Below are 25,478 nucleotides of genomic sequence, written 5' to 3' on the forward strand. Positions count from 1 at the left end.
TGTCGAAATAAAAACTGAAATCTCTTACACAATTACAGTTTAAAGAAGTACGGCTGGTATCCCTAGGTGATGACCAGCATAGCTTGATTGACTTGATTAAGCAAAATAAGGAAAACAATTGAGTGATTATAAAAATTTAGTTTATTTTACTTAAATGAAATTACTAATTATGTGTTTATTTTACTTATAAAAGCAAAAAAATGCAATAACCGTATATGATTTATAATTGTTACATATTTGCTGCGAGTTATATTTCTAGTCTTTTATAATGAAAAGACACGTCAAGATTGTTTACCTTCTTTCTATTGCTAAAAAAACGAACTATAATAATGCTTGTGTATTCTGAATCCGGACGGTACATAATTAACAAATTGGTTACATTTCAAAGAACAGATCATATTGACATATAAGTAGGTATATCATTCATTAAGCGTGTTATTTGTTTGTTACAAACGGAGTTGATATTAAATCAGAGGATGCGGACAGTATGGAATCAGGTATGTAGGTAGGCGCTTTAAGATTCCAATGTTAATAATTTAATAAAACACATAGGTATCTGGAACAAAACGAATAAGTTGGAAATAGGAAGTTAGGACGAATTATAATTTATGTTGTATGTACTTCTTAAATATGTATAGGCTAAAACAACAAAGAAAATGTTCAAGAGCGCTACAGCCCTGGCCACTAATCCGGGGCTTTTGGATTATCCTATTGGCATAAAAGAAATAAAACGTAACTCCATTAATAATTAAAACAACTCGTTATTAATATTTGAATAGTGGAAAGTGTAAAAAGTGTTAAAGTGTAATGCGGGTGTTGGGAGGCTGGGACCTGCCGCACAGTTAACGCAGCCCAGGAGGGCCTTTGGCCAAGTCCCCGCTTCGCTATACAGTCGAAAAGATAAAATGAACATAAAGTTGAGGAGCAGATACCCTCGCTCAGAGGAATCGTAGTTTCTCTCCTGGCAACACTAAACCGTCTACGACGTGAAACACGCAGTTTTCGCGCCCAAATTGCTACGCGTTTCGGTAATTTACTTGCTACAGTTGAGTCGTCTGTGACCGGCTTTAGGTGTTGCTTTGTTTATTTACTGAGTTATCACGGAGCATTATTATCACCTTGTTTATTTTTACAATGGTTATTGTTTTCATACAAATTACTAATTAGTCAAGATAAAAGAAGAGAACATTTTCTCCTTAGGCAGTCTGTTTTATTTCCCTGTTCATTATACATTAATATTCTAATTTAAAGTTTATTTCCCTGAAACACAGACTGAAACTGACATTTTATTTAAGTTTAATAAACTATTGTTGTAAATGGGCGATTCACTGTAAGTCCGTAAATTAAAACGAAATAAGTTTTAGTTTTTTATATAAAAAATCTCAAACTACCTAAAGAACCGTGGGCTGTCCCTTTTCCAGAATTGTGACTTTGAGATATTAAATTCAAGATATTCACGTATAAAATATAATTTTGTGCATAATGTTTATAACATAATTAGTTAACTTATAGTCTTCTGAAAAAAAAAATAGCTAAAATTTATTTATTTCATTTTAATCAGTTTGTCCCTAGGAGGATATAACCAAACGGAGTAGCCATTAACAGGCGTTCTCCTCTGTCGAAAATAGTCGGCCAATGGTCATACACAATGTATGGACTGACGTTTATCTGACATCGCTATTTTGTCGTTACGTATACATTTGACGTTCCCCTCACCCGCAAAAATTGGCAGACTTTTTTGTACAGCAAATTACAGACATGGCGTCTCCGTTGGTTATACAGGGTGTCCTTAGCCATTGGACAAAGCTGAAATGTACGTATGCATAAGGGTATTTAGAATCAGTATACCAAGTATCATAAAAACCGGTGTAGCGGTTACGAAGAAATGAACAAAATACGATTTTTACTTTGGAGCAGCCTGTATGTGTCAATAGCTCCTGAGGTAATAAATAGTATGAAACCTTCGAACTTATTGATTATCTTTACTATTTATGACATTAATAAGATTCTGACTTATGACAAATGTCATCATTGCCGCACATTTTCGAACAAGTTGTCAAAAACACTGCCAATTATTAATACAGCATGTTTCTTTTTGTTGTCGATCATTGGAATAAATTTTTGTTTGAAAATTTATTTTTTTATCTTTTATTCTAATTAAAAAATATTAATGTATAGAGCATTCCTGAGAAGTGACCCTACGTGGGATTTCAGGGTTTGTCCAATGGCTAAGGTCACCCTGTATACTAATATATTAATAAACAAAACCAAACAAACGCTACAAATATTTAACCTTCACTTTACTTTAATTTACGACTTTTACGAGGGCTAAGTTCAATTTTTATAGTAATTTATATACTTAAGGAGTTCCTACTGTTTAAGTTTATAAATTACTATAAATTTTACAATTGAAAATTGCCACTGCTACGTTTTAGGCTGTGAGGTTTAAGTTAAACAAGGAATTTAATTTAACAACAATTTATTTCGCACTCATCGATGAGATCGTCGAAGAAGATTAATTTAAAACTTCGATTGTATAATTTATGAAATAGGTACGTGCCAGTGATAAAATATTACTCGTAGGTATTTTCATAGATAACATGTTACAGAACCACTGCTCATCCAATCCAATGCAATTTCCGTGCTACAGCAAAATTACTGAAATTATGAGGCACCTAATGGGGTGATGTATTTTAGGAGCTGATTCCAGCCTGATGGAAAACGTGGAGCTAAAATTGCATTGTGGGCGAACCTTTCTGAACTCACAATTAAAACGGACGAGCGGAATTGTGGACATCGTTCGTCACTTAGCGGGCCGGGGGCGGGGGCGGCTCTTCTACCTTCGATGTTTGCCACTACTTCCTAATTCATATAACGATTTGTAAACGAAAGTAGTTGTTAGCAATGATTTTTACATGCTTTTCATCAACTTTCCTTAGTGTTTTCGTTTGACTTTTTAAACGAGATGGTTTTCCATACGATTTATTTAAAACAGGTGCCCAGAATTTTTATTTGAAATTAAATATAAAACTTGAGGTGCATTTATATTTAGGAATTAAAAAGACTTACTCTATGTAACTCGTGCTTAGCAGACGTATCTAAACGAGTAGATTAGGAGCCGTATAAATAAATTAAAAATGTTAAATCAATTTGATATTTATATCAGGAGTAGATAAGCGCAGGCGTAGAGAAAATGTGCTATCAGCATCACAAAATTAATAATTATGATATGATATGAAATTAGTATGGTATACACATGTGGAATTATTTCTAAACATATTTAGATTGACCCCTTGCTAAGAAATGCTACGCCGTAGCCCGTAGCCAATAAATCTACTCCGTAGCAAAAAAAAAACTGTTAAACAAGTTAAGTATACTGATGTAAGTCATGCGCTCTGAAAGGTATAAATAACTCCTAAAGTATAAAAACGGCTAGGGCTGTATTGAAGATTGATACATATTTAAATTGAAAACAGCCCTTGATTTGTTACACCGTGGTTACTAAGTACTTCCTTTGTGTTCCTATAACTGGTGCTTATGGTAGTGATTGTGTATTGTATTGTTCCATAGCATATATATATATTATTTCATGGGATATAGATACCTACTTACGTAATATTATATAAAAAGAACACCAATGTTTGTAGATTTGAGATTATAATTATCCACCTAGCTGGTCTGTTGCCCTTAAACGGTCAGTAATGTTCCGCAGGCTAAGGCTGAAAATAAAAATGTGCCCCAAGGGACCAATGGAGTACAAAAATTAAATGCACGATTTACACAGATTGTATTATGCCTTTAATTTGCGTGCAATGTTTTTTTATTAATACAATCAAACGTAAGTAAAGCAAATTTTACATAGAACTTAAAAACCTCAATAAATCATTTTGGGATGAAATCTCGGGGATAAATCGTGTATCTATCTTTTTCTTTTTCTTCATTTTATCCAAACTAGATGAATATCTCAGTAGGTAAGAGATACAATTTCAGACATTTGATTGTAAACCTAGTGTTATTAGGTTTGATCACAATGTCCGTTATTTATCTCTGTGCCGCTTATTAGAAGATTCATCGTTGATATTCATATCGATCTCAAAGTTATAACCGGAGCTCTAAAGTCAATTGTCGGCTGAAATAAAGCGACATCACGACTTTTGGCTTGAATTTAACACGACTCTGCAATCAGGTGCAGTTTAAAATGTGCATTTGCGATGGGACGGCGCGGGGCGCGGACTGGACTGCATTTTCAATAATTGAGGGTCAGACAGGGTGGTGGGGGCGTATTCAAATGCCGCCAAACTTTCCGATCATCACCGCTGACCGCGGTGTCACATGCCGGGCCCTGACGCCCGCAACTCGCGACTTCTATCAACGACTAAGCATCTGGTTTACAATTTTTCATCCACCTCCTTATTTGTTTCGAGTCTGAAACGTGATCAGGTCCGCTTTCCTCTTAATTAAGTATTTTCTGATAAGCGCCTTATGTTAAGGAAAGGTTGTATTATCCTAAGTTGCGGATCTGGCGACGAAGCTATTAGATTTTGTAACCAACACCGTGGCTGACATAAGAACTGAGAACGAGACAATTAGTAATTAAACTGTCCGACATTCACACCTCGTTGCATTTGCTTAATTAGTACCTCAAATGCTTAAATGAGAAACCCGAACTTCCTAAAGTCATGGGAATTACACAATAAAGCAAATGCGTGCGTGTTATTGGACATTTAAGGGTCGGTTGCACCAAACTGTTTGTCATCGTTGAAGGGTTCGCTAAATAGTAGGTATTGTATTGGAAAGTTTCATAGTAAACCACCGCGATGCGCCGGGTGACGTTGATCAGTCTGTCAAGTGCGGATGGTGCAACTGGCACTAATACTTTTTCAAACGACATACTTAGGAACTCCATGTGGGAAGACAGCATCTTTTGCCTAATTATGTAGAAAAGGAGGTAAAACCACCCACTTAGCATTTCGTTTCTGTGAGGATCGCAGTTCAAACCTAACCTAACCCACTTTTCTAGTAGCATTTACAGGTCCGGGTCCGGGTCAGGGTTCGCGGGTCCGGGTCTAAGTCCGGGTCCAAGTTCAGGTTCAGGTCCAGGTTCAGGTCCAGGACCATGTCCAGATCCAGGTCCGGGTTCGGGTCCGAGTCCGGGGCTAGTTCCAGGTCTAGGGACTAGGTCCATGTCCAGATTCGGGTCCAGGTCCGGTCTGGGTCCAAGTTTGGGTCCGAGTCCGTAACGATGAGGACCAATCGCCAAACGTGCACTATATGTGTCGTTGAAGAGTTCCATTCTGATCATCATCAGCAGTTCCACTTCATCAAATGTCACTCTTTTAAATGCAAATGCTGGATTTGTTGATGAAAATGCAAAAAAAGTATGCCTTTCACATTTGAGGAGTTTCCTTTATTTTAATGGATCACATCATCAGAACTCGAGCTTGACAAAAATATGTCTTGCAAACCTAACTTGCTTAACAAACATAACGAAGAGGACAAATCGCCAAACGTGAACTAGGGAATAGTGTCCGCGGCGGTTGTACGTCGTGCACTGGTACCAGTGCACGACGTACAACCGCCGCGGACACTCGTGCCTGAGGATGGATTCCCAAAGAATCCGAAACATGTCGCCAAAAGCGACTAAAAATAATAGTGAGTAAAAACCGTACTGATAAATATTTTGAACAACTGGGTAGTTACTTATTTCAATCAAATAAAGTCATAATAATGTAAATATTTAAAGGTGCTTGGCTTAACGACTTAGATTTCATTTGAAAATATAAAAAAAGTTCTGATTACTATGGTCAGCCTCCCCCGGCTGACTTCTGGGTTTACGACCTTTTCAAAATTACTGCCATAAACCCAGTAGTCAGCCAAGGGTGGCTGACTATTGGATTTCGTACAAAAAAAGTAGTTCCCAAAAGTGAGCCGCTTTAAAAATGTTACTTTTATATAGATTTATATTCTTTTTTCACTTTTTTCAGATAGAATAAGTATAAATCATGTGATGCAGTCCACATTCTTTTAACAAGAAATCATAATTCGGCTGTTAACGACTTATCAAAATACCATGTGACACTCTAAAAAAAATGGCGCATATCACATGATCCTTAATTTTGTGGTTCATGCTGGACAAAAAAAAACAAAATCGGTTCAGAAATGACGGAGATATGGGGTAACAAGTGGGTAACAAATATAAAAAAAAACAAACAAAAAACGTACTTACAACCGAATTGATAACCTCCTTTTGAAATTTGTGTTTGGAAGTCTGTTAAAAATGGCACTACAATAGAGTTATAGGATGAAATAAGAGGTAGAAGAGCGCTAAAGTAGTGATGTAATAGGGTTGATTAATAAGTACTCAGGAATTAAAAGGGTTCCAAATAAGCGACTACTAACTATTTGAGTGGTAGAGTAGGGCCATATACAGGTGTCCCAGAAGTACCACGTCACAGTGACACCGAAGGTAGGTCAACTCGAGAGGAACCTAACCAGCCTAACATGACCCCAGTAAAAGTTGCACGGTTTTCGAGTTATTACCGAAATAAAAATAAAAAATTATACTTTGGCTGCACGCTCGTGCCCTGGAGCCTGGGTCGCCCTTTGGCGTGGGACGCCACCTGCGTGGACACGCTGGCTCCGTCCCACGTGGAGGGGTCGGCTCGGAAGCCTGGGACTGCCGCGGACCAGGCCCAAACTATCAAGCGCCGCAAATACGCGTTCTTGTCGAATGAGTACGAGTTTGCGGCGCTTGCAATGGAGACATTGGGCCCGTGGTCGACCGACACCAAGAATTTTGTAAAGGAAGTGTCGGTCCGGTTGATAGGCGTCTCAGGCGATCATAGGACGGGCGCTTTCTTTGCCCAGAGGCTAAGTCTGGCGGTGCAGAGGGGTAACGCCGCTAGCGTCCTTGCGACCATGCCGGAAGGAGGTGATTTGGGGGAAGTCTTTTATATTTAAGGTTTAGTTTTAGGTTTTGTTAGCATAAGTTTAAATTGTACATGTTAAATGTTAATGTAAATTATTTGTTATTAAATCCGTAAACAATTAAAAAAAAAAAGTAATTATACTTTTAGCTTATTAGTATATTAGCATTTTACGTCAACATAATATGTAACACTCAAGTAATTGGACAGTTTTTCCTTAGCCCTATCTGCTTTGGTTGCAGATGTTTCCATTTTTGTATTATTCATCGTAATCTTGCACTGTGACAGCTTGAAGTGAAATCTAATGGTGGATAAATAAAAGCAAATACATAATTATTTTAGTTCACTGGGCGCGTTATCTGCGGATTTATGATGGCGAAATTAATTACACTGCCAATAACTATATGTATTAGTAACAAAATTTTAAAGGGCCGCTGATCCTTTGCATATTTATCTAAATATAATATTTTTTTATTTGTGGTCTCCCGGGTTTAATTTTTGCAAAATTACACAATATACGTAAAGTCCGGTTTTAAATATGTAAGTATAGCAATTCAAACATTAGGTCAATATTGAGTAACGTGTTGATTTATAGTACGTTCTAATTTATAGTTTTTGTTTTGCTTATTGATTCACCGGTCATCTTAACATGGCGCTATAGGCTTAGGTTGTGCGGCTTACCGCTCACTCTAACCCATCAAAAACATTACATGTAAAAAGATGCCCGTCTCGCAACGCAATACTTGTACTACAAAAAAGTTTAGAGATGTAATATGATACCAAGTCGCCGCCGGTAGAAGTAGATGTACATGAAAATAAAAATATTTTATTTCATTAATAAAGTTACATTACAAGGTAGTAGGTTGGGACTTCCTTTTAAGTATATATATATATAGGTACTGTAAAGCATAGAACTATGTATCGTACTTTTCTTACACAATAGGTATTTTCTTATGAAATAAAACTATGAAAACGGATTATATCGCGTATATTGAATTTATAATACATCCCGACGTTTCGAACTCTTTACAGCGTTCGTGGTCAACGGGTGACAACCGACCGAAGACAATATTAGGTATTTTCTTATACAATAGGTACTGTAAAGTAAAATGTCATATTTTCTTACTTATTATATTAAAACTGATAAGTAGGTACTTAAGAGTTTAAGTTAATATCAACTTAATTTAATATATCAGAGCCTCTGTCTCCTCGTAGTTAAGTATTTTAAGCCACTCGGTTAATATTTTTTTACATTAATATAGTTGTAAATTGTATATATTTAGTATTTTGTTTATTTTATTGTACACATATGCAGATTGCGCTCCAAATTGTCTCTTAGCAAATACAGATTTTGTAGTTGATATGGGGACAACATTATGTTTTCTTCTACGATTTAGCAGCTGTGGATTAAATGGTAATGTTTTATGTAGTCTCGTTGTTAGACTTAGTACATACAGCTTCCTCATTGTTAGTAAGTCACTTAGGTGGTAGAGGTCTTTCGTTGGGAATCTGTATGGCTTAGAGTACATAACCTTTAGTAAACAACGTTGCCCCCTTTCAACTTCCAGAAACTTGGTTTTTGCTGAGCCACCCCACACTAATATGCAGTAAGACATTACTGATTGAGCTAAAGTTATATATAACTGATTTAATAGATTTTTTGTTGTAATGTGTCTTAACTTTTTGAATAGCCATATCAGTTTTCGCATTCTCATATTTACATATTCAGTATGAGTATACCACGACATGCGCTGGTCCAGCATTACTCCTAGATATTTCGTGGAGTTTACTTTATCAATTCCCATACAGTTACATGAAGGTAGATTAGAATTATTACAAGTATGAATTTTTAAGTTAAGATTATTATTACATACATACCTACCTACTTACCTAATAGGTAAGTAAATAATGCTGATTGTACCTCCTACTACATAATTTTGATTAAACTTCAGAATCAGAATCAGAATGCTTTATTTGTAAAACATAGGTATACATGGGTCTTAGGTGTAGGTATACATTGAGCACTATGTTTTGCCGGTTGGCATACAAATGAGCATATAAAGAGAGCGAGAATCTAATTAATATTGAAATGCGCAAAATGTTAATATTTTTAATAGATTTCATCTAATAATCTTCATAAGATTTTTCTCGTCACGATCGTGTGCAATAGCCCTTAACTTAGTTAATACAAATAATTACATAATACTTAGTAAGTAGGTAATTACTAGATGGTGTTTGGGTATTTAGTTCCAACTTATAAGTAAAGAAAAAACCTACCTCGTCGCGGGGAAATCTATGAAACTTTAATTTCTAATGGGATTTCGATGTCGAATTACATCCGTACACAGAACAGTTTGCAACATTATAGAATATGTATAATTATTACTAATAATTATGTAGTGATGATAATTGAAGTAAAAACACGCCCGCGTCTGCCCTTCGCGCTCGGTACCACAAACGTGTTTGTGGTACGCGGCCCGCGCCGCCCGCCTCCCCGCGAGTTCCCCTCCGTTGCTCTGCGTAAGTACATTCGTCGCGCTACTGTACGGAATATTGTAATACTGTGGAATTATGATGATCGGTGAGTGAGTGAGTGAGTGTATCAGTGACAAAAGTAAGGAACTTTGACGTGCAATAATTCTTAAAATACAAGTTCAAATTGAATGTTCTTGGGAATATATGTAAGCCATATTATGCCCTTGTATGTCACTAAAAATTCAGGGCTCTAGCTTTAGCCAGCACAAGATTACAGGACGTCGAAAATGGCCTGAATAGCTTCGAGAAAAGGATGGTACGGCCGTGCCTCTTTGTTTTGCTCGACTTGGCGCGGGCAATGCCGTGCCCCCAGATAACAGTATGAGATGTACTTACTATTGAATAACGCTCGTCTGCGACAATAGTGACTCAACTTCTTTTGTCGACTGTAATGTAAGTGATAAAAGAGAGTTAAGTGGCGATTGCGATACACGGAGCTATAAAAAACTTTTTATCGCCTGTTTAGAAAAATTGCAGCTGCTCACTACACAAACGCAAACACTCATACAAACATTAGCTGCTTAAGATGCATTATACCGGCCAAAACAGCTAAGTGTGGATCTTAAAGCTATATAGGTACATGGACCTTGATGTCACCAGAGCCTATAAGCAAAGATAGATATAACTCCGTAATAGATGGATACAATCTAAGGAAAAAACGTGCCTCGAAAATCACGAAAATTTGATTCTCCTTTAGCCTACTCTCGTATAGAGGGCGTTGACGGTTTCGTTTGTTATTTAACAATTTTAACGCATATCAGTGAAAGAACATGGGTCAAAATATTAAAAATAATTAATGCAAATAAAAAAAATCATTTATCCATATTTAAATACATTTTATAGTATTTTTATAAATCTTCATTTTTAGTTTTAAAGTGTGTCAATAGATGGCAGTGAATTTACTGTTGTTACAAAATTTACTATGACAGTATCGCTCTGTAATATTATATCCTCTTTGCTATAAGCTAAGATTATGTAGCTATTCTACAGCCGTTCTATATCTTTAAGTGATAAAATAAGTGCTAAGTGTTGCCAAATTGTTTGTTGGGTAGTATTATGTTGTAAAATGAAATATGTATAGCATTGTTTATTGAATATCCATCGACCGCGAAGGTAACTGAGTTAACTAGCCTAAATTAAAATCTATAACTTAATATTCTTAAAATGTGTTATCTTATTTATGCGCCTACATTACGTTCTGGTTTAAAAAAAATGGGGTTATTCCAAAGTTAATCCTGGGGATTCATATTAGGCATGTCATCATCTATTTCACTTTACAACAAAAAGAAGTTTTCCTCTGTTATTTTCTCGGGGAGCGCACGTAGGCGCGCACCTCATCTGCCGCGCTCCCGTTGCGGCGATAAAATTTAAAATTCAAGGCCGCGTTAACGAACGGGCCTCGCGAAGAAATAGATATTCAAATGTGAAGAGATCCCATATTAACATTTATGGCAAGTTTGCGGAGACGAGACAAACGCGAGGTGCCCGCGCCCCCGCGGAGTGCTGCGCTCGAGACCCGAGACCCGACAACACCATTATGCAGTCTATCTTGTAATTGGATACCAGCACGCCGCTTCGCCAACTTTCTTTTACACTCTCGAGGTCCATATTGAATAGAATTAATTTTAAACTAACTCCGAAATTTTGCGCTACATTTTCTTTTACAGTTTCTCAATTCCGCAAAGTCTAAGACTTAGACATTTTAAGATTATTTTACCGACTTAATTAGGTAATAAAAGGCGTGTTTGAAGCAGATTTAAAGTTTTCTAATGCCCAATGAAAACAAAGTCTTAAATGCGTTTCCATAAAATTATTCACCTCATTAATTTTATAACTAAGTTATAAAAGTTAAGTGAGAACAAAGAATCGGACTATTGTCCTCACAGCAAAGACAAATAGGCAAAAGTTTCGAAGAAAACAAATCAAAATCCCAATTTTGTTGGCTGCATTATTTATGTGATATTGCTGGGTGAACGTTGGCGTCCCCCTTTTCTTCTCTATGAATACGCGGTGAAGTAATCCACACTTTCAAACTGTGTCTGCCAATACATAGTTAAAGTAAATAATGGCATCTTATACGATTAAAATATTTTGTATCGAGTATTTTTTTTGAAAGGATTTTGTCGTCTTCAATTCCAATGGTGGAATTATAAAGTAAGTACAACCGCATTATCCTTTTGCGAAGGTTGAAGCGAAGTCGCACACACGTTTCTTATTAATATTGGGCGGTTGGAATGGCCGAAGACGTCCCCAGCGCCCGCTCGCTCCCAAATAAAATTGCCGCTATCTAAACAAAGAGCCCTAATTATTCGGCCGTGGCGGGCGGGGTCGCTCTCTTATGGGTGTTCTGGGGCCCATTTCGCTTCTCGTATAGGGCCCCGGGGACCAGCGGGCGCCGCCTAGCCAATCGCCGGATGGAGGAGCGAGCGATCCGCAACCTTTTTATATGCGATATCGGCGTTGGCGCTGGACCCTCCCCCCCCCCCCTCAAGCACTCCAGCGCCGGGAATTAAAACTTGGTAAGCGCACATCTGATTACCCGAAACACACATTACTCGGGATCGCCAATCTCGATAAGCCTCCCACAAATTTATTGGCGCCCACTGGCCGCGCCGAGTTTGTATTGTATGGACTAGCTAGACTAATCCATCGAGTTTACTGCGTCATTCATTAACATTATCAAATAATACACACGACTACCGTTCTACTTTCTTTTAACTTAGGACCAGTCTAAATAATCTCGGCTATTCATATTTGATCACCATTGGAATATAAAGCGGCTGGCTGTAAGGGCCTGGGCGGTAGATTCAATACTACTTTATTTTAATTTGCACCCGATTTTATTTTGAGACAATAAATTGGATATAAAGGGTTTCCGAGCGGTTTTTTTACCTCCGGGCGCATTGTCTTTGCCCTACGCCTTTGCAGCGTGTTTATTGTATAGGAATTATGAAATAAAAAGGCGATATCGTGTGTCGGAGCGGCGGGCGCGGCGCGGTGCGAGGCGTGGGCGACCGCGGGCCTCCGACACACGACACCCGCCGCTGCGGCTGCGCCACTCCGCCAGCCATTGTGTCGCCACCATTCACCATTCACCCTCACACACCGCCACCACCGGCTCATATTCGATTCCAATGTTTTAAGCATTCGATTGCCTTGCCAAAGGGTTCCTAAGAACCTATGTTTTGATTTTTTGTTTTGAACTCTTTCACTCGGGCGCTCTGAAGGGTACGGTCATTGTTTTTATGGTGAATTGCGGCGTATGAATAGATTCGGGCATTCATATACGCCACTTGGAGGTTGTAGGAGGATAATATAGAACTGACGGTTTCGGGCGGTAAGGGGATGTTCGAGGTGGCAAACAACCCAACCTCTAAAACACGTCTAATGAAAGTGAATCTCAATAGAATTGAAACAACATTTTTATATGTGTCTGATCAAATTAGATGCCAGAATAAAAATAATGAAAATAGTTGTTTGCGATGTGATGAAGATATTTCAGATTAGTGCTTCTCGGGGGCAGTGGGCCAATCTCGGTGCGGTCCCGGGTGGGCGGAGCACGGCTGTCACTTCTGTCGTCTGCTCAATTAAACTTTAAGATTATATACAAACCATTGAGACCGTATGAGATGTACATTTATCAATAAATCATCTGAAATCTGTTGCGGATATGTCGCATTACATTGCAATTCGCGATTCTTAAGCTTTCTTTGGAGGAACGGGATTATTTTTGACATACATTCTCTATGTAAAAACAAACACTTTAACATCAACAGGTTTTGAATAACAAACTTTGTTGACATGATTCATGAAATAAGAAGGCAGCTCGGAATCTAAAACCAACGTTTTATTTGATTTATTTATTTAATCTTTATTGCACATAGGAAGACACATTGTACAAAAGGCGAACTTAATGCCATAAAAGGCATAACAATGTATGATTTGGACATAACATTTTTGCAGGTGACAATTAAATAGACTTTTATAGGTACATAATGTAATTATAAATGCAATACGAGCATTTAGTAAACTCGTTTTCTATATAACATATGTATATAAATATGGTCGTCTCTTGTGTGACTCCATTTATGGGGATTAAAGGTACCATTTACCAAGTCCCAGAAAAATTGGGGTCTTAAGAATATAGTCAAGGATATAGGAGGCAAAATGATGACAAAAAATAAAATGATATAAGCTAATGCTGCATTGCCGGAATCAGCCCAATTCCGATTTGTTTTTATTCTAAGAATGAATGGTATTAATAGGACACCATCAAAAATTAGGGGTTACACTTCTCAGAGATTTCTTTAAATTAATTATGTTCTAGTGAACAAAATTTCTATTGTCCGATAGTAAAATTTTATATTTCCATCCAATTAAAAACATACTGTGAATCCAAAAGTCCCTTAAATGGTCAATTGTTGTTTTCTAACTAAATTTACCGGAAAGCCGTAAAGTTGTTCATGTATTCCGACAGATAGGAGTTGTCATGAAGGCGAAAGCAGTAATATCTCAAGACGCGCGGCGGACTCCGGGGAGCGCATCCAAACGCGACGCGGGAGAGCCTCTTTATCTATGCATGAACACTGCCGCGAGAACCACATCACATAATAGACCCGGCAATTGTTTGTTCTCGAACTTGCGGACCGGCCATGGAGTTAAATCGACAAGCATCAACCCCTCGGGAAGCTAGGATATTGCGTCGACACTTGACACAGATGCACTTAACTATGCATGGACAGAGATACCGGTCTCCCAAATCCGTGAACTTGCCCAACCCAACTTTCTGATAGGTCAGTTCAAAATGTATCGCGCGCTGTAAGAAGTTTTCGAATTAAGTAGTTCATTCTCGTAGTTCTTAAAGCTTGTAATATTGTTAGTTCTTAAGACTTTTTAACGACTACTAACTTTCGCCTACACAATTGATGTAATGCGCGCTTCAAATCTGCCTTTAATAATGATTTATAAAAACAGTTATGCGGGAATGTAGTTTGAATAACTGATCGTACAATTAGACCTTCGCTCCGTAATTCTAAAATAGCAGAGAAAACGTCATCAGTGGCGTGAAATCACGATGGGCATCGATTTTCACCTTGAACGATCACTCGTTTGAATGCGGTGCGCCTTAGCTAATGTTTGATCAAGACCGTAACTGTTGCGATTGTTATTCGGCGAAGGCGGTTGAGTGGTCACAGCAGTGCGCGATGCCATAGTTGCTTTAGAAAGAGTAGTCTACCTTCAAACAGCAGTAGACGATACGAATACGAAATCACAGGGACACAGTTAGTCTAAATCAATCCATAAAATGGTAGGGCCAAGTAGCAGTTGCGTCTGAGATTTTAACATCGAACATAACGTTCCTAAATATTCGGGGAAAGATAACTGTTATTATCTTTATACTGTGGTGGAGTAGTCAAAGCAGTACGCGATGCGAAAGCGATGCGACTTCCAGTTCACTAAAAATCGACATCATTATTTTTATAGCTGCCACTCTCGCACCATGCTTTTTCAACTGAAGAGAGACAAAGATCGAACGAATTATGGGTTGTGGAATTCGAATTCGAATAAGAAGACCAGATTGCAAGTAGCTATTAACGGGGCAGCAACAATACCGTCGCGGCGGGGTCGCCCAGGGAAAGCGGCGGCGTGGGAACATTGCGTGTCGTGCCGTGCTATCCGCGCCCGCACCATCAACCATTGTCACTGAATTTGATTAAAAAATACTAATACTAACACAGTAATTGAGAGATAAACGCAATATTTATCAGCAATTTGATGCAAGGATTGTGGCGCGGCGGCGAGGTGTCGCAAAGGCTGTGCCGCTGTGATTGCATCTAAAGCACCTTCATCTTTACCGACCGCTACCGGACATCGTAAAATTCTCATCTCTGTCGTATTTGCACTAACTTGAATTGATTACAATCAGTCAGTATTAGCATCGAGGTTTACAAAAAAGGAACCGCGTTAGCCGTCGCCTTGTTAAATAATATACAGCAAAAGAGAAACAAACAGACAGACAGAGAAGAGAGAAACAGACATACCTACAGTAAAAGTACGATAATAGCTACAAAACTTTGTCGCATTTATCTGCATGAAATACTTATAAAATAAACGCACCTCAGCGCACTCTGTTAACAGATGTATAAAAGCTGTTGTCGTCGGGTGGCTTACGTTAGGGTGGAGTTTTCCTCAGGCCTGCTACGACATCTAGCGGAAAACTAAAGAATTAACGTACTAGCCAGGAGCCCTTTGAACACGGAAAAGTTTTTTTTATTGATCCTAATGTGACACATAGGGACGTATTTTTGCAATCGGGAACCGGCCCACACCTATTAACTCATTTAAATGTTTACTACATTGTTTTAACATTAAGGTTCAATTTTCAATGAGTACTCATTTGGTGTGGGTTGGTTCCTGTGTTTGCAAAAATACGTCCAAGGTAGTGTATGGGAATGTGAAACTGAATAATGAATAGCTGTATAAAGTGGGTAGAGCTAATTTAAGCTGAACTTTTCGGCTTGGGCTGGAGCACAGGGCGGACATGCTATACATCAAAAATCACTTGCGTTTCTATGTGTGAACGGCACGTCTGTACACGCGTCACGCGTCATAATGTTAGTAAGTTGCTTAAAATTAGTACTGAGCGGCCGGCAAACGGCTGTCAATCTGCTGTCGCGGGGCGAGGTAATTCGAGTCGGGGCGGGGCAGTGCGTGGCCGTTCTGTATGATAATACTATTACTTATTCTGTGGCTGGAGGTTCACCTGATTAGCCCTACTATACCTACGTGTACATATAATACAGGGTGACCTTAGCCATTAGACAAACCCTGAAATCCCACGTAGGGTTACTTCTCAGGAATGCTCTAACGTAAATATTTTTTTAATTAGAGCAAAATATAAAAAAAAAATTCAAACAAAAGTTATTTCCAATAATCGACAACTAAAAGAAACATACTGTATTAAGCATTGGCAGTGTTTTTGACAATTTGTTCGAAAATGTGCGACAAAATGACATTTGTCAAAAGTCCGAATCTTATTAATGTCATAAATAAAAAAGATAATCAATAAGGTCGAAGAAGGTGTCATACTATTTAATACCTCAGGAGCTATTAACACATACAGGCTGCTCCAAAGTAAAAAATCGTAATTTGTTAATTTCTTCGTAACCGCTACACGGTTTGTTATGATACTTTGTATACTGATTCTAAATATCCTAATGCATATGTACCTACATTTCGGCTTTGTCCAATGGCTAAGGACACCCTGTAGATGTAATAAAATAATAGTTATTTGTTATACAAGGGTGCAAAGTTGTATTTTACCGGCGAGTGTGGAATTGAAACACGAGCAAGCGAAAGGATTCTATAGTTGAACCACGAGCGAAGCGAGTGGTTCTAAAATAGAATCCTGAGCGTAGCAAGTGTTTCAACACACGAGAAGTAAAATACATTTGCACCCGTGTGTAACACAAAACTTTTCACCTCACTATAGCGAGGAAAGTGCAACATCCACAGGCGTTAGATCATCTTCATCACTGAAATCACTCATTTTTTTACGATATTATAACAAAAAACTCTGGAAATTCTGTATTTTTACGTGAGAAGTTTTTAAGTAAAAATTTTGTTGACTGTTGACATTTCTGACGTATGAAATGTCAATGATGCGTTTTGAAATTGCATCGACTCAACTTGTGCGTTCAGAATTATATTTAACATCATTATTAAAAAACAAACGTTTCTTATGGAACTAAGGTTTATGACATAAAATCATTAAATAAAGCCAAATTTGGTATTTTTTATTAGATTCTCAAACCATCATATGATAATTAATACTTAAACACGCTCCATCCAAGGTCAAATTACTTTCCCCACTAGTGGATAAAATGCGTTTTTCCCCGCTTGTTTTAAAGGATAAAAGACAACTTTCCGAGCTAGTGAGGGGAAAATATTATTTGCAGTCCAATTCTAGTTTAAGTTATTAGTCATTAGATATGTTTCCATGATACTCATATCATGCTGATATGTCAGTGTCAAAAGTGACGTTTCTTCAACCAAAAACGTCACTTTTGAAACTGACAGATCAGTATCATCAGTATCATATTGGACATGTGACCAAGATAAAGTCGAGGTGAGGTTGATTTTGCTGAAAAATTAGGTGGCGTAGTTAGTGCATAATAGTTTATGGTCAATCAAAAATGAAAAAGAAGAAATATTGCGGTCTTAACTTATGCAATAACAACCACATATTGCATACATAATTACATTGTTCGATGCTGATTAAACTTAAAAAAAAAAAGTTGAAATGCTCTTATAAAAAATCGGACAAGTGCGAGTCGGACTCGCGCACGAAGTGTTCCATACCATTACGCAATAAACGGCAAAAAAATCACGTTTGTTGTATGGCAGCCCCACTTAAATATTAATTTTATTCTGTTTTTAGTATTTGTTGTTATAGCGGCAACAGAAATACATCATCTGTGAAAATTTCAACTCTCTAGCTATCACGGTTCTTGAGATACAGCCTGGTGACAGACGGACAGATAGACAGACAGACATACAGACACAAACAGCGGAGTCTTAGTAATAGGGTCCCGTTTTTACCCTTTGGGTACGGAACCCTTAAAAATATCAAATTCAGCTTTATTTAAAGCTCGCTCCAGACTACTCATTAATCGTCGAGTCGATTTCGCTGATTAGTCGAGTTCGATTCGCGCACGAGTGTGGAGGGGTTTTAATGATTTTAAGTCATAAACCTTAAATTCCTTAAGAAACATTTGTTTTTTTTTTTTTATAATGATGTTGAATATAATTCTACACGCACAGGTTGTCGATGCAATTTCAAAACGCATCGTCAGAAATGTCAACATTGTCAACTTCAAACATTTTACTTTAAATCTTTCCTCACCGACTCCGACTCACGTAAAAATACACAACTTCCAGAGTTTTCTGTTATAATATCGTAAAAAAATGTTTGAAAATGAGTGATTCCAGTGATGAAGATGATCTAATGCCTGTGGATGTTGCACTTTCTTCGCTATAGTGAGGTGAAAAGTTTTGTGTTACACACGGGTGCAAATGTATTTTACTTCTCGTGTATGTGAAACACTCGCTACGCTCAGGATTCTATTTTAGAACTTTAGCTTTTGACTTTATTCAACTATAGAATCCTTTCACTTGCTCGTGTTTCAATTCCACACTCGCGGGTAAAATATAACTTTGCACCCTTGTATAACAAATAACTATTTAATCCAAATCTGGAACCGCGGGTTGGGGAGCGGTGCGAGATAACCTTGACGCGAACGTGCCCGAGCGAGCGGCAGCCGCGCTCATAAGCGTTTAATAATTTCTGTACAAAAAGTAATGATATCCCATCAAAAACATAAATGTGAAATGAGAGCCAAGTTCAATATATTATATATGCCTTGGTTGTTGACTTCAACGACAAATGAAGTGAGATCTAAATGGGTGCCAAGTTTAATGGTCAGTCCTGAAACTTATTTATAACAACAAAAAAAATGTTATAACAACTCAAAATATCATTTCTTCTTAAAACTTAGGATAATATATTGAAGCTTAAGGTTCGACTTGGCTTGTTCTCATATTATTAAGTACCTACTAAAACAGTCATGGAAGAGCCCTTTATTCGATGGTTAGTTTTTAAATAAGAACTTACAGCTTTAGAACTTGCGAAGGCTATAATATAATTCGTATATGAGAACTAGCCAAGTCAAACCTTAGGCTTCAATATATTATCCAAAGTTTTAAGAAGAAATGATATTTTGAGTTGTTATAACATTTTTTATGTTGTTATAAATAAATTTCAGGACTGACCATTGAACTTGGCACCCATTTAGAACTCACTTCTTTTGTCGTTGAAGTCAATAACCAAGGCATATATATTATATATTGAACTTGACTCTCATTTCACATTTATGTTTTTTTATGGGATAGATAATTATAGCTCAATAAATGTTTGGTTTAAGAAAAGTGCCAACTAAAATATATGCAAAATTACACAGGTTGAAAAAATGACATATTTAGACGTTAAAATACCTTGGTGTAATTATCTATACATCTATTTATACATATAATAAAGCGGAAGAGGGTCGAAAGTCTGTACATGGAAGATATTCGAAAAAAATTGGCTGGGGATACTTAGAATCGATAACAGAACACGTTCCAACAGTTTTTAGAATTTTTGTCTGTTTGTCTGTTTATCTGTTTGTCTGTTTATTTGACCGCGCATCAAATGAAAACGGCTGAACGGATTTTAATGAAAACTTCATTAATCTGTCGAAAAAAACGACGGCCAGGTTATAGGCTATAAAAATTTGAGAAATTTTACCCCTCAGGGGGTTAAAAAAGGGATGAAAGTTTGTATGGGGTTCAAGATTTATTTTAAGCTAGCAATTTGAAACTTCGTAAAAAGATATATCATTGAAATACAAGAAAACTAATTTCAGCGTTTTTGAAAATTCATCCCCTAAGGAGGTGAAAAAGAGGTTGAAAGTTTGTATGGAGATCAAATTTTTTTTCTATAGCGTCACTTGAAACTTTGTATATATGGGCATATTATTATAATACAGGAAAAGTGATTTCAGCGTTATCAAGAATTCGTCCCCTAACGAGGTTAAAAGAGAGTTGAAAGTTTGAATCCATTACAAATGCTTTGAAACTTCTTAGAAAGGTTTAATAGACGATTACAAAAAAGTAATTTCGACGTTTTTGGAAATTTAACGCCTCAGCGGGTTGAAAAGGGGATGAAAGTCTGTCTTGGGGTGCAAATTTTATTTTAAGCTTGGAACTTGAAACTTTGCAAAAAGCTATTATATTAAAAAGCAAGAAAATTACTTTCAACGTTTTTAAAAATTCTTCCCCCAAGGTGGTGAAAAAGGGGTTAAAAACTTTATCTTGATAACTATATCATTTAAGCTACTAGGCCAAGTTAGGTATCGTTTTTGTATAAATCGGGTATGCCGAATTCATTTATGATATCAAAATGACACCAATCTGGAGTGAAAGCAAAAAAAATATGAAAAAATAATACTTTTTAGGGTTCCGTACCTCAAAAGGAAAAAACGGAACCCTTATAGGATCACTAGTGCGTCTGTCTGTCTGTCTGTCTGTCTGTCTGTCTGCCCGTCTGTCTGTCTGTCTGTCTGTCCGTCTGTCACAGCCTATTTTCTCCGAAACTACTGGACCAATTAAGTTGAAATTTGGTACACATATGTAAGTTTGTGACCCAAAAATGGACATGTAACGTAAACAAATTAATTTTATCCACGGGGGCCACTTTTGGGGGGTAAATGAGAAAATTAAAAAATAAAGTTTGCCATACCATATCGTGTTACGTATCAAATAAAAGAGCTTATTGTGAGAATCTCAAATATATTTATTGTAGAATTTTAAGATAAATAGTTTAGAAGTTATTTAAGAAAATAGGCAAAAAATGACCACCCCCCCCCTTTATCTCCGAAACTACTGGGTCAAAAATTTTGAAAAAATACACAAAATAGATCTTTACCTATAGATCACCGGAAAACCTATTAGAAATGTGCAGTCAAGCGTGTGTCGGACTTAATTACTTAGTTTTTCATCCGAACCCTACGGGTTTTTTAAAGACATTTCACATAAAAAATACATTGTTTAAATTGTGTAATGTACGGAACCCTTGGAACGCGAGTCCGACTCGCACTTGGCCGGTTTTTTTAATTCCTCTTCACGCTTAAACCGCTGAACCAATTTAGTTTAAATTTGGTATAGAGATAGTGTGAGTCCTAGGGAAGAGCATAGGAAAGTTTTAATCTCAAAGATCATCCCTTAAGGGTGTGAAAAGGGAGGTGGAAATTCGTATGGGATTCAATAACCGCTGAATCGATTCAGATAAAATTTGGTATAGAGTCCCATAGAAAAACATAGGGTAGTTTTTATTCAAAAAAAAATCCTTAAAACTGAAAAGGAAGGTGTAATATTGTAGGGGGAATCAATAACCGCCTGAACTGATTTACATGAAATCTACGTATACGTCTTTTGATTTAGTTGAGAATGATACTTAACTACTTAGAACCTAATTTTAAACATCCCCACCCCCCTACATCAAAAATCTGGGTAGCTCCACTTCTTAAATACATCTTAGGAACACCAAGATTAATTCTACCAAATACCTAATCGTATATCGCATCCATATTCATACGTATCGCATCCTTTACTCATACGAAATCACCTTTTTGTACAACTGTTAGTCCTCATTTTCCTCTCTTGATTTATTCCAAATATTTTGACACAATTAGTTGTGTATCAACCACAGCTATGTCCCGTGTACGTTTGTGTTTTTGGAATTTTTAATTACTAATTATAAAAGTTAGAAGCATTAAAAAATTTGCTTGAAATCAGTTTTCGCTCCTAATTTTTACAATAATCAAAAAAACTAAAAAAGTCAAACGTAGAAAACGTAGCATTTAGCTATGGTAAATATACTTCAAATTATGTACCTAAAAATATTTTCATAATGATAGAGGAAAATGGAGACTGCGTTTGTATGGAGAAGCGGCCGTGCCCTTTCCTCTTAATAATGGCCACGAAGGTAAAAAAAAACCGGCCAAGTGCGAGTCGGACTCGCGTTCCCAGGGTTCCGTACATTACACAATTTAAACAATGTATTTTTTATGTAAATTGTCTTTAAAAAACCCGTAGGGGTCGGATCAAAAACTAACGAATTAAGTCCGACTCACGCTTGACTGCACATTTCTAATAGGTTTTCCGGTGATCTATAGGTAAAGATCTATTTTGTGTATTTTTTTCAAAATTTTTGACCCAGTAGTTTCGGAGATAAAGGGGGGGAATGGTCATTTTTTGCCTATTTTCTTGAATAACTTCTAAACTATTTATCTTAAAATTATACAATAAATATATTTGAGATTTCACAATAAGCTCTTTTATTTGATATGTAACACGATATGGTTTGGCAAACTTTATTTTTTAATTTTCTCATTTACCCCCCAAAAGTGGCCCCCGTGGGTAAAATGTATTTGTTTACGTTACATGTCCATCTTTGGGTCACAAACTTACATATGTGTACCAAATTTCAACTTAATTGGTCCAGTAGTTTCGGAGAAAATAGGCTGTGACAGACGGACAGACAGACAGACAGACGCACGAGTGATCCTATAAGGGTTCCGTTTTTTCCTTTTGAGGTACAGAACCCTAAAAACATTTTTCTAAGTCGTTTGCGGAGTAATTGTCAAACGATTTGGGACGCGTTACCATGCCTTCCCGAAAAAAATCGAATCTTTCGAGAAAGTCTCGCAACGCATTGATACTACAAGGGGCACGGTCTTAGGAGTCTGAAAAATGACCACGGTGAGAGTGGCGCTCTAGCCAGGCAGGCCGCTTCGCTTTCTGCTGAAACGGCAAGCCAGCGCGAGTCTCGATTGTGATCCCAAAGACATCGTACGCGATACATATGTAGGCGCAGATTCTGACGGAGTGTGGCGCCGGAGAAGCCGTGTTCATCCAGCGCATCCCCCTCATCCCGAGCAACTTCCCGTTCCGCTTCAAGCGCCTACAGGTCCCCGTGAGCGTCTGCTTCGCCATGACCATCAGCAAGTCGTAGGGGCAGACGCTACGCGCCGCCGGCGTCATGCTTAGACTGATTTGACTGGAGGAACGATTTGGATGATATTTGCCATGGACATGATTTGGATAGGTACAGTTAAGGACGTAAAAATACAAAAATGGTACTTCGTTCGATATACACCTACTACTCTATGTCGTTTAAATCACGTAAAAATTTTGAATAAGGGCAAAAAAATATTGATTTTGGAGTGTAGTTTTATTTAGTGGTACCTAATTGTAAAATATTTTATCTGGACTACAGTCCTCTAGCGTATCCATCTGTCAACTTTACTTCAAGTTCCGCCTCCAGGGGAGAGGGAGATAAATTAGGGGTGAATTAGCCGCTTACTGACACAGACCGAATTCCACGTAGGCGAAGCCGCGGGCACAGCTAGTATATAAATAATAAGCATAGAAGAATTTTAGATCTGTTTTTTGGACCTACATCTACAGTGGCGCCAACTGGTGAGCATAAAAACGGTAGCCCTCATAAGATTCTGACTTTTGACAAATGTCATCATTTCCGCACATTTTCGAACAAATTGTCAAAAGCACTGCCAATGATTAATAGTTTGTTTCTTTTTGTTGTCGATTATTGGAAATAACTTTTGTGTGAAAGCATTTTTTTTAATCTTTTGTTCTAATAAAAAAAAAAAACGTTAGAGCAATGCTGAGAAGTAACCCTACGTGGGATATCAGGGTTTGTCCAATGGCTAAGGACATCCTGTATACTTTAGATTTTATTGATATCTAAAAAAAGCCCGATTTCGTCACTCACTCACTGATGATCATCAAAATTCTGAGGATAGGTACTTCCGGAAGTCCTAAAAAGCTGAAATTTGGTATTGTAAAAAAATCTAAAACGTTTACCCCCTGCCCCTTAATAAACTAGGGGATAAAGTGTGTTTGAGGCTTCTTGAGAGGAACTCCTAGGTTGTTTCTTTTATACCACGTCAGTGACAAACAAGCATACGGCCCGCCTGATGGTAATAAGCAGTCACCGTAGCCTTGGGACGCCTGCAACACCAGAGATATTACATGCGCGTTGCCGACCCTTTAAAAACCTGTACACTCCTTATTGAAGAACCCCATACTCTTCCTCCTTCTCCTCCTCCTCCTTCTCCCTCCTCATCCTCACCATAAATAATCTCGGAATCCTTGTTATAAATAATAAAACAAATCTTTAGAATTTTTAGTAAATCAACACCCTTTAAAATTAGGGGATGGAAGATTGTTCATAAGCAACTTACAAAAAGAAGTGAAATTCCAACAAAATCATTTTCATGTAAAATGTTGCCAAGACGAGACCATATGGATGGCTCGCACTGTCAAAAAGTTATATATATATATATATATATATATATTATAAATCTGAGATATTATGAACGTTATACTTAACAAAAATAGATATTTTGATGCTATATCTAACGCTCGTTATACACCTTGAACTGTAGGTATACAAAACAAACATATACAATATGAGCGTATATAATATGAATATTATAAGTTAATAGTATAAGTTCTTAATATATCTTATATTACTTACCAATTTTTTTTTGTATAAGTAAATCCCATATAGTGGTTAATCGTTTTGACAGTTCGAAACAAAGCTGATTGGCTTTTGTTTATCAGTCAAATACCCTATTGTAACAATTAGATCAGTAATCCCGTAAAGTTGTCGGGGCAACGTAGCCTATAGTTACAGAAATCGGTATTCCTAAACGCTGTCACTATTAAAACGCTATTATGTTATGATGTTACATGTTACTGATCACCGTTAGTTTGCCAATAATATAGAAAAAATAGTTCTTGTTGTTGCCATAAACACATAGGTGTTCAAGAACATTGTTTCAAAATTGTTTCATTACCACGCTTGCTTTAAGATATAAAAGTAGCGGCATGACAGTAGCGTTTGGGCGTGGCCGAAAGCCGCTGGGCGGATCCGGCCCCGCCCGCGCACCCACGTGTGCACCCAAGGCACTTCGCAACTCCTCCTACTTGTTTTCACTACTGTAGCAACTATTTTTTGTACTTTTTCTTATATCGATATTATTAGTACCTATCAATCCTATGATCGAGCTGCTGTTAAACTCTTATTCTGGCTGCGGCTGGCGCTAGCTACTTATACATACACACATACTTAAGGTGGCAACAAAAGTAAAACGTATTAGGTAGGTAGCTAGTTCCGCGATCATACAAAAAGTTAAAAGTTTGACCTCCAAAAAGACAATTTCATTGTCTAATCATTAATCAAACTTCAGAAGCAAATCGCATCGATTACTTGGATATTCTAATTTGTGTTTATCCATCTATGGAGTTAAATAAGGTCGCGGTAGCTAATAGTCGATTTAACGCGTGAAATGAACGCTCGCCTGCGTACTCGACCACCCAAAAATGGGTACG

At 37.4% G+C, this 25,478-nt stretch overlaps 1 protein-coding gene across 1 annotated transcript in view; it reads left to right on the plus strand.

Moving 5' to 3' along the window:
* The first annotated feature begins 458 nt into the window (after positions 1-458).
* Positions 459-25,478, plus strand: part of LOC134755837 (zinc finger protein 423 homolog) — an 89,890-nt gene continuing 64,870 nt past the window's right edge. The window contains exon 1 of the mRNA XM_063692454.1: positions 459-497. Within this exon, the coding sequence (XP_063548524.1) occupies positions 488-497 (10 nt within the window). The 5' untranslated portion in view covers positions 459-487. The remainder of the gene's footprint in view (positions 498-25,478) is intronic.

Source organism: Cydia strobilella, chromosome 3 (assembly GCF_947568885.1).
Source record: "Cydia strobilella chromosome 3, ilCydStro3.1, whole genome shotgun sequence".
In the NCBI taxonomy this organism is placed as follows: domain Eukaryota; kingdom Metazoa; phylum Arthropoda; class Insecta; order Lepidoptera; family Tortricidae; genus Cydia; species Cydia strobilella.